The sequence below is a fragment of the Pistacia vera genome, unplaced genomic scaffold (genome assembly GCF_008641045.1).
Source record: "Pistacia vera cultivar Batoury unplaced genomic scaffold, PisVer_v2 Contig351, whole genome shotgun sequence".
Classification (NCBI taxonomy): Eukaryota; Viridiplantae; Streptophyta; class Magnoliopsida; order Sapindales; family Anacardiaceae; genus Pistacia; species Pistacia vera.
Window position 1 is genome coordinate 1055713 of NW_022196170.1, and position 10487 is coordinate 1066199.

Consider the following 10487-nt stretch of genomic DNA (forward strand, 5'->3'; position numbering starts at 1 on the left):
CAGATAAATTTGGTGATGTTGAATGGCAATTTGATGGTGTGGTTTGAGGTTGATGGTTTTGATTGAAGATGGTTGATATGTGTATTTGGCAAGTTTGATATGGGCAGGATGGTGTTTTCCGGTGACCAAAGTTGGAGGTTTGGTTGGAGGGTTTGATTGATTGTGTCGTTTTCTCCTTCTTGGATTGACGATAATTGGATGAATGTTTACTTACCGGTGATTTTTTCCGATGACTGTTCTACAATGAGCAATTTTTTTTTTTTTTACATTGATAGTTACAGGTTTTACGTAGGGGAGATACAGTCTATAGTTATGTCAATTACAATATACTAACATAATTATGAAATTACAGGATATCAAGAATATTATGAGTATCCTAAAACTAACAAAATTAAGTGATTACGTAATATTTAGGAAATCTCGAGCAATTATTTCAGCCACGTAAAACAACCACAACCCCAGATAAACTTGTCTGTCTCATGGCATGTTGGCCAATTCATAGCCTCAAAAGCTAACGTCCATTTCTTACAATACTCTCAATCTCAGCTGCCATTCACAGCCTCAACTTAGTTTAACTCTTTACATCTCTTTTTACTTCATCACTTGATATTGTTCATAGTGCATGAGCTCAAACTGATCCCATGGAAGCTATCAAACTACTTTCATTATCTTCATTTAACACCCCAAAAACAAAAACCTTCCACAAACCCCCCAATATTTTCCTCCCCACTTCACCATTCTCATCATCCTACAAGACTAACCCTCCAAAACCATGCAAACTCTTCACCACTTTATCAGAAACTGCGCAGCCCTATGAGCCACAGCTGGAGGCTGAGGCTGAAGCCGAAGGAGAAGAAGAGAAGTTTGAGTGGTTTGCAGAATGGTACCCAGTGATGCCAGTGTGTGACTTGGACAAGAGAAAGCCACATGCAAAGAAGGTTTTGGGGCTTGATGTGGTGGTGTGGTGGGACAGAAATGAGAATGCATGGAGAGTTTTTGATGACTCGTGTCCTCATAGATTGGCTCCTTTGTCTGAGGGAAGAATTGACCAGTGGGGAAGGCTGCAGTGTGTGTACCATGGCTGGTGTTTCAATGGTTCTGGTGATTGTAAGTTTATCCCTCAAGCTCCCCCTGATGGCCCTCCTGTAAGTTCTCTTGATTTTGAAGATTCAATTTTAAGTGGAAGATCAATAGACTAATTATTATGTTTGATATTTTTATTGCTTTAGTTTGCTTGTTGGATTCTTCTTATAGGCTTACCTTGTTCGGTAGTGAAGGCGTATCATTTTTATTAGTATGCCCTTCCAATAAAATTTGATCTAATGAATCACCATAATGATTGGTAAGTTTAAAAATGAACGATTATGTATCAAGATTCAACTTTTGGAGTAAATTTCCTCAACTTTAAGTGGAAGAATTCTTATGTATGCTATTTCGTTGCTTTAGTTTTGGTTTGTTGGAATCTATGTTTAGGCTTAGCTAGTTTAATTTGAATGCATATCATGTTATCTATAGGTCCGTTTAATAATGTCTATGTATTGGCCTTTTCTTTCATCTAGTCAACTACCATTATGATTGGTATGGGTGGAAATAATTTAATAGAATATTTATCAAGAGTTTGTCAAATGGGTGTCATAATGACCTGGTATGCTGATTGCAACTATCAATTTCTCTCAGAAACTGGTTAATTTTCTTACACTTAAGTTTCTTTTCCCTTAGAGCCACTTATTTGGGGGACTTTGGATTTCTGGGTATTAAACAATGGTTAAGTTTGTATAGAGTTTTCTTATGTGAGGACTGTTGAGATGAACTATCAGTTTAATTCTCTCCTTGTAGTAAAAGGTTGTCAAATTATTCTAACTTGTTTAGTGTTTCTTCTATGCTTTTAACAAGTTGTTCACTTTTTCCTTTTTCCACTTGCTAAAATATATTCCATTCCCCTGCCACATTACTGCTTTTTTGCATTAAAAGGAACATGGCATGACAGTGTTATATTCTCATACTCCTCTTCAAGGTACAGGGAAGAATTTGGCTTTAGAATGTAATATTGTGTTTTTTAGAACTAAAAGATCTCTAATTCCAAAGAATAATAATAATTAAAAAAAAAAGGGGAAAAACGAGCTTAAAGAAACTATTGACTAGAGTGAATTCTTGAGATTTTATCATGCATATATAAAAGATTTTATGTGTCATATGAAATGGAGATTGCTACTTTACCAATCATTAATCTCAGTTTCTGTGTATTTATCGACTTGAATATCTAATATAATCATGTTTATCATTTGTCCTTCACGAGAACATAAGGGTGATGTACTAAAGGTGGAATAAACATTTCGTTATAAAATTCTGGGAAAAAAAAAAAGACTTTTAACTGATGTTTTCATCCAATTATGCAGGTCAACACATTCAAGAAAGCATGCGCAGCAGTTTATCCAAGTACTGTGCACCATGACATTGTGTGGTTCTGGCCTAACACTGATCCTCAGTACAAAGATATTATTATGACTAAGAAACCACCTTACCTCCCAGAACTTGATGACCCTTCATATACAAAGCTGATGGGAAATCGAGATATTCCTTACGGGTATGTCAAAACCTGGTCTTCCATTTTTTACTTACATAAACTTGTACTTGAAGTTTAAAGTGCTTTTTCTCTAGACTTCAGCACCCTTGATGTTATTGCTGATTCTTGTTTTTTGAAAAGGAATATCTTTACTGCGAAGGTATGAATAACCAGTTAGATTTAAGAAACGATCTTCTTTTTAAGTTCTAAGTTAATTGCACTTTCAGGTATGAGGTCTTAATTGAAAATCTTATGGACCCATCCCATGTTCCATATGCACATTATGGAATAATGCAAACTCGGCAACCCAAAGGTAGATAAGAACTTCTGGATAAACCTTGTTTTAATTCATTTCTGTCCTCTATAGACATATAAGTCCAATACAAAATTTGCTTAGCAGAGAAGAAGGACAGAGAGGGGGGCAGACCAATTGAGTTGAGTGTTAAGCAATATGACAAAAATGGTTTCATTGGGAAGCAAGAGTGGGGCAGTAGCAAATTTATTGCACCTTGTATCTTTTATGCTTATTCTGATCTGGATCAAGGTAATGGATCTGCACAACCGGCAGAAGCCAAAAAGGTGAAGTCAATAGATTTTGTTATCTTGAGCTGATAGATGCTGATTTTCCACTTTACTTTTACTTTTTATTATTATTTTTTTCAGTTAAAATCCAATTACATCTTACTTGCTGCAGCAGTCAGAGCAACGTCGAATGGCTTTGATTTTTATATGTGTTCCAGTTAGTCCGGGTAATAGCAGATTGATATGGACTTTCCCAAGAAACTTCGGGGTTTGGATTGATAAAATCGTACCTCGATGGATGTTTCATATTGGACAAAATTTGATTCTGGATTCAGATTTATATCTTCTCCATGTTGAGGTAATTCCCATCTCTTTTACTGGAAAGGTGATTTTCCATTCTTGTAGGCGCTAGACTGTAAAATGTCTGTTCTCACTGCGCCACGTCATTTTGCATGAACTATTTTCTGTTTTATTTTAAATCAAATAGTTGGTGGAACTTTTTTTTTTTCTTTTTCAAGATCTATGCACATATCTTTTCCATCTTTATCTACATTCATGTTAAATACCAAGTGGACTGCTGTTAATGTATGTTGTTATTAAATTTTGAGACTTCTCAAAACTCTCACGAGCATTCAAGTGTACGCTTGAAGGTCTTCTCTTCAACAATAAGAGAACTGACAATAAGAGAACTGAACCCCTGTCCATTGTTGCTCTTGCTTCCAGTTGTAATTAACCATATAGCGTTAGCGGTAGGACCAGCTTCTGATATTCAATGGTATTACCTGACTCTTGGTTTTGTCATTGCAGGAGCGTAAGATAATGGATTTCGGCTCTGCCAATTGGCAGAAAGCATGTTTTGTGCCTACTAAGGCAGATGCCTTTGTGGTTGGTTTCAGGAGATGGTTAAACAAATATGCAGGTGGTCAAATTGATTGGAGAGGAAAATTCGATGGCACTCTTCCACCAACACCACCAAGAGAACAGCTGCTGGACAGGTAATGAAAGCACAGATAACAAATGAGCTTTTATGCTTCATTATCAAACGTTTTCCCCGTATATCTACAGTCGGCTTTTTTAGGCACATTATGAACACCAAAACACTGTACTCTTACCATTAAAACTTTGATTTCATGTGTGCCTTAAGAACGAAAAAATTAAGGACAACAAAAAATTTCGATAGTTCTGTAAAGTTTGTCGCTTGCAAGAACTCTGAATTGTTGTTATTTTGTTCATAATTTTGCAGGTACTGGTCCCATGTGGTGAACTGCAGCAGTTGCAATGCTGCACACAAGAGTCTCAATGCACTTGAGGTGATACTGCAGGTCATCTCCATTGTCTCAATTGGGATTGTTGCTGCCACCAAGCAAAATATGATGTCAGCGGCCGTGAGAACTACCGTGGTCTCACTGGCAGTAGTTTGCTTTGCAGCTTCAAAATGGTTGGCTCATTTCATCTACAAAATTTTTCATTATCATGACTATAACCACGCTCTTCGCTGAAATCAGTTTCTAACCACTGATTAAAGAATGTAAATAACATTTATGATTTATCTCCCATGTTTGCACATTTAAGATCAATGTAACTTACATATAGTTATATAGAAAAACATGTTACACTTTGGTATGAAGTTTCTCAAATTTCAACGGAACTTATTTGACAAATGCACAAGATTTATACGAGAAATGAATGGACTTTATGACCTTAATAGAAGAGTTGATTACTTTAACAACTGGGATTAGTTATGTTCTGGGATATTTTTGATGTCATTTTCGTAACATTCTGATAAGACCTGGACAATGAGGGTGTAGGAAAAGTGAAATAAGGTAGCAAGTAGTGGATTGAGGGGATGTTGACAGGAAACTTCCATGGGTTTAGGTTGGGATAGGTGCCGATTGGGGGTTGGGACAGCAAAGGAATTCGGTTAGGAAGAGAGAGAGAGAGAGAGAGAGAGCTTGAGGATAAAAAGAGAGGGAGAGAGCAGATCAGAGGAGGGAAGAAAATAGGGAAATTTGGGAGGTGCTAACCGCCAAAGTTAGCAATTAGGGAGGAGCTTGCCCTCGAAGTCCAACATTATTTTTCCTTTCTTATTTTGATTTAGTTCTTTTGGTTGATATGTTGGGTGTATTTTGTTGTTTTGTTGTCATTGTTATCAATTTGTTGAAGAGTAAATGACATTTTCCCACCCAAATAATGATTTAATGACATTTTTTCACCCATAAATTTCTAAAATATCAATTTATTATCTAAATTTATGTTCCGTGTTTTATTGTGGCATCTTTGCAACCCCATACCATTATTATTCTCTTTCCTGATCATCACTCACTAAAACGCCTCAAACCCTACTCCCGTTGACCTTGCCAATCGCCGAGAATCGAACGATTAGAGTTTACACAACGGCCTCTCCCAAGTCAAACTCCGATCAATTTCAACCACTAAAATCCAACCTCCCACCACCAAAAAACTCATTGGCATCCTCTCTTCAAAAACCTTAATAGTCTAGACTGAGTTTGTTCTTTGTTCGCCGTCAAAATATAAATTTGGATAATAAAATGATATTTTAAAAGCTTATGGGTAAAGAATGCTATTAAACTATTATTTGGGTGGGAAAAAGTCGTTAAGTCGTTTGCTGAATATATATATATATATATATATATATATATATGACACATCTACTTTCTCCCTATTGGCTGTTATTATTTTACTGTCTTGGTTGAGTGTAGGGAGTGGGTTCTCATCACATTCAATGATATTTGTAATGTTGCAGAAAATAAAAAAATACTGAAGGCTCGAAAAATAAATAAATAAATAAATAAATAAATAATTTGTATACTCTCTCCACCTCTGATACGGTGACAGTAACAGTTCAGCTTCAAGCAGCAAGCAGAGCCATCCACTCATTTTCATTCACAAAAAGTATATAAACGTCTTCCACATATTATCCATCCAACTAGCAAAACATCCTTAATAAATAAATTTGCTCAAACTTGTACATTCAACTCTCTTACAGCCTTTCAAAACAAGCAAAAAAAATGGAAGCTTTAACAGCTTCCTTATTCCCTGCACTTCAGAAGTCAACTACTTCACTTAACAAACTTCAACAACTCACAAAACCGGTGTTGACCACTTCACCATTCTCAATAACTCGCAAAAACTTGCCATCAAAATCAAAACTTTACACAACCCTTTCATCGTCAGCGGCAGCAACAACAGTTTCAGCTGATGTTGATGTTGATGAGCTTGAAACTGGAGAGAAATTTGACTGGTTTGCGCAGTGGTATCCCGTGATGCCAGTGTGTGACTTGGACAAGAGAGTGCCACATGCTAAGAGGGTTTTGGGGCTTGATGTGGTGGTGTGGTGGGATAAGAATGAGAGTGGATGGAGAGTTTTTGACGACTCGTGTCCTCATAGATTGGCTCCTTTGTCAGAAGGGAGGATCGATCAGTGGGGCAGGTTGCAATGTGTGTACCATGGTTGGTGTTTCAACGGCTCTGGTGACTGTAAATTCATCCCCCAGGCTCCCCCTGATGGCCCTCCGGTAAGAGTCCTTGTGCTTCATTTATTTTTCTTGTTCTTGTTCTTGTTCTTGTTCTTGATGGTGGCGTCTTGCTTGTGATTCTTAAGCTTTTGGTTTTGTGGTATCTTAATGTAGTATCTAAGCGATTGGATGTTGTTTCTGATTCTGTGATTAATGGTGAATTTGTGTTAGATACTGTTAGGTTAAGGTCTTGGTTTAATGGTTTCTTAACGTAGTATCAGCTTAATTTGATCAAGCAGTTATATGATGCTCTGATGGTTCGCGCATTGTTGTTGCTGTTTCTGATTCTCATGTTAAAAATGAATTTGTTTGTCCGGTTAAGGTTTTGGTTTGGTGGTTCTTATCGTGGTGTTTGGTCGATTTGATCAACAGGTTTTATGATGTTTTAATTTATGTTTTGTTGTTGTTCTGATTCTCGGATTATCATTGAATTTGTGTTGATTATTGTCTTCTTATGCTTTTCGTTTGGTGATCACTTAACTTGATAGCAGACCAATTTGATGAAGAGGTTTTATGAAGTTATAGTTTGTGCTTCGTAGTTGTTATTGCTGTGGTTCTGTTCATTCCAAGCTTATCAGTGAATTGCTGTTGCTTATCAATCAGATACAGCCAGTTTCTTCTTCTTTCAGAACTTTTCTACGCTCAGTTTGGTTCGCAATCTTAGAGATAAATTACTATTACGGGACCATATTTGTTAGCTTATCTAGTTGCTCAGCCAATCTGATCCAGAATTTTTATGATGTTTTAATTTCTCCCTGAGTCTCTAACCATATTTGAGTGTCAGGATTCCCTGCATTTTTTGTTCGGTCCAGGAGATCGAGGATATTTCAAGGCCTAAATGCTATTGTTGGGTGCAAAATGGCTTAAGATATTTCATATTGCCCTATCTCATTGATGTTCTTTGCTAATTTCTTGTTACTCGGTTGAAAATGTTGAGCTACGTATGGATTTTTCTTTCACTTTCATGATTTAGAGTGATGAATTTTTGGTGAAATGCGAGTTTAATTGACGATTTGATCAATTTCCAGGTTCACACATTCAAGAAAGCATGTGTAAATGCTTATCCAAGCACTGTGCAGAATGGTATTGTGTGGTTTTGGCCAAACTCTGAACCACAATACAAAGATATTCTGCTGAAGAAAAAACCTCCAAACATGCCAGAAATGGATGACCCTTCATACACCAAATCAATTGGAAATAGAGACATGCCTTACGGGTACGCAAAAATATATATTTTATCCTCTGCCACACTTTCTATTTTTCTATTCCATCTGCTGAAAAAAAGGGATTGAATTCAAAGGAATTTTTCAGGTATGAGGTCTTAATTGAAAATCTAATGGACCCGGCTCATGTGCCATATGCACATTATAAGATAATGAGAATTCCACAAGCCAAAGACAGATAAGAACTGCTGATTCAACTTTACTTTTCCTTATTATGTTCTATATCTCTTTATACAGTCTGTCAGTCTTGCGGACGTCCACATTTTTAAAAACTACAGGTCTCATTAGATGACGCCGGTAAATGATTGACTAACGTCATTCATTGTAAAAAAAAAAAAAAAAAGTCAGTCAAATGTGGGCTTCCACACTTAGGAATTCTTCAAATGATTGATACTAAGTTCTTGACTTGTTTCACAGTTAAGGCTGATAAAGAAGGAGGTGTGCCGATTGAAATGAGCGCACAAGGCTTAGGAATAAGCGGTTTCACTTCAAAGCGTGCATGGGGTGGTAGCAAATTCATCGCTCCTTGTGTTTATTACGCTTTTCCTGAAGTTGTTACAGATGAAGGTAGTGTACCTGATGGAAGAAATGGCTCAGCGTCACCAGCAGAAAACAAAAAAGTAAAAAGCAGCAGGCTTTTATCTTTTAGCTCAAATGAGATTTTCTTTTCTTTTTACTGCAGTGTGGATTTCTTTCTTTGCTTATATATTTTTGTTGGTTCAGGAGCCTCCTGTGCAACGAAGGGTTGTTCTAATCTTTATCTGTGTTCCAGTTAGCCCAGGGAAAAGCAGAGTAATATGGTGCTTTCCAAGAAATTTTGCAGTTTGGATTGACCGAATTTTTCCTAGATGGATATTTCATTTGAACCAAAATCTTGTTCTTGATTCAGATTTGTACTTTCTTCATTTGGAGGTAATACCCTTCGCAGAGTACAAATATTTAATGCCAGTTTAATTGGGCTTATCTATAAGTAATAAGTTAAAAGAGGTTTTTTTTTTTTTTTTTAATTAAATCACTTTTCAAGATTTTTTGTTCTACTATTGTTCTGGCCTGTTCTTCCAAAGAATTGATATACTTTTCTGATTGCTATACACCAATTATTTTTGAAACATTTCTTGATCTTACGGTTACCATTCAGGAGCGCAAGATAATGGCTGTAGGCCCTTCAAATTGGCAAAAGGCTTGTTTTGTGCCAACAAAATCCGATGCCAATGTGGTTGCTTTCAGAAAATGGTTGAACAAGTACTCAGGTGGTCAAATTAACTGGGGAGATAAGTTCAAATTCGATCTTGCCCTTCCCCCCATTCCCAAAGAGCAACTAATGGATAGGTAACCTCCAAGTTTGCAATTAATTATCTCGAATCTAATCTTCAGAATTTAACTCATGTTCATACTGATAGTTGTTCATGTTTTCTTCCAGGTACTGGTCTCATGTGGTGAATTGTCGCAGCTGTAGCGTGGCGCATAAAGGTCTTGGTTTACTTGAGGTTGCACTGCAGGTCGTGTCCATAATTTCCATAGGGGTCGTCGCTGCAACTAAGCACAAGATGCCAGCAACTGCTAGGATCACATTGGTTTCCACGGCGATACTTTGCTTTGCTGCTTCAAAATGGCTGTCCCATTTCATTTACAAAAATTTTCATTTCCATGATTATAACCATGCCCTTGTTGAGTGAAACCAGTGTACCATTAGAAGGTCTTTCAGTAGGACAAACGTATATGTAACCATCCAATCACGAGCTGACATGATGCGCACCTGTACACGAAACCATTCATATTTGATGGCCTATTTGTGTATAGTATATAAAAAGGCAATACAAGTATGCTCTTGACGCAAAATTAGATGGCACGGCTGAGTTGATTGCTTTGTTAATGCTATTAACAAGAGATGCCAATAAAATTTCTCATTTTGTGATAGGAACCCACCCCAACAACTCAATAATTGGGTTAGGTCGTGGGTCTTTCATGGACTTAAGTAGAACTCTTATTGAAAAAAAGGTTTGCAAGAAGGGTGTCCAATCTCTTATAACCCAAAAATGTCCACAATTTTTCTTTCTAATATGAGATCCTAACATTTTATTTTGACATGTTTACTTCTAAGAATTGTATTGAAATGGAAAGAGAAATAGAAAATGATACATATTCAAATAATGAATCAAGGATGGAATGAATTATAGTTTCATTGTTTAGTTAAGTTACAAGATGAATATTGAGGGAACGAAATAATGTGTGCTAAGTGACAAATTACACTCAACATTAAAATATTCAATGTAAGTTAAAAATTATTGTTATTTTTAAATAAAAATTTATTATGTAATAATTATAAAAAAATAATTAAACTACATTATTCATAAAAAGAAATTATGATTCTAACGAAAATAAAATTTATGGCCGGTCAATGTTAGTCAATCCGGTATGGCTTGTGTCCTAGATAAACCTTTTGTAACCTGGAACATCAAAGAAACACTAGGATGTGGCGTGTGATCCAAAATAATTGTGAATCTATTAAAAACAAGAGGCTGTTTTTCATTTGAGTTACAATGTTTATCGTTGTGTTCGAGACTGTTTTTAAAACAATAATACATAAAAATTATCTATATCTTTATTTTATGAAACAGAAAAAGAAAAAGAAAAACTAGGCGT

At 36.2% G+C, this 10487-nt stretch overlaps 2 protein-coding genes across 5 annotated transcripts; both read left to right on the forward strand.

The window, feature by feature from the left end:
- The first annotated feature begins 547 nt into the window (after positions 1 to 547).
- Positions 548 to 4671, forward strand: LOC116139457 (protochlorophyllide-dependent translocon component 52, chloroplastic-like). Of its 4 annotated transcripts, none has more exons than XM_031425121.1 (7): positions 548 to 1145; positions 2397 to 2584; positions 2791 to 2876; positions 2961 to 3142; positions 3258 to 3443; positions 3893 to 4080; positions 4329 to 4671. In XM_031425121.1, the coding sequence occupies exons 1-7, from the start codon at positions 642 to 644 to the stop codon at positions 4582 to 4584; spliced, it is 1590 nt and encodes a 529-aa protein (XP_031280981.1). In that variant the 5' UTR covers positions 548 to 641; the 3' UTR covers positions 4585 to 4671. The 4 variants fall into 4 exon arrangements, with proteins under 4 accessions (XP_031280981.1, XP_031280983.1, XP_031280982.1 ...); XM_031425123.1 differs by having other exon boundaries at positions 3261 to 3443; XM_031425122.1 differs by having other exon boundaries at positions 550 to 1145; positions 2964 to 3142.
- Positions 4672 to 6050: 1379 nt separating this feature from the next.
- On the forward strand, positions 6051 to 9683 carry LOC116139456 (protochlorophyllide-dependent translocon component 52, chloroplastic-like). The gene is made up of 7 exons (XM_031425120.1): positions 6051 to 6621; positions 7650 to 7837; positions 7933 to 8022; positions 8260 to 8464; positions 8568 to 8756; positions 8983 to 9173; positions 9265 to 9683. Exons 1-7 carry the CDS (start codon positions 6115 to 6117, stop codon positions 9518 to 9520), a joined length of 1626 nt encoding a protein of 541 aa, XP_031280980.1. The 5' UTR covers positions 6051 to 6114; the 3' UTR covers positions 9521 to 9683.
- Positions 9684 to 10487: the final 804 nt, after the last annotated feature.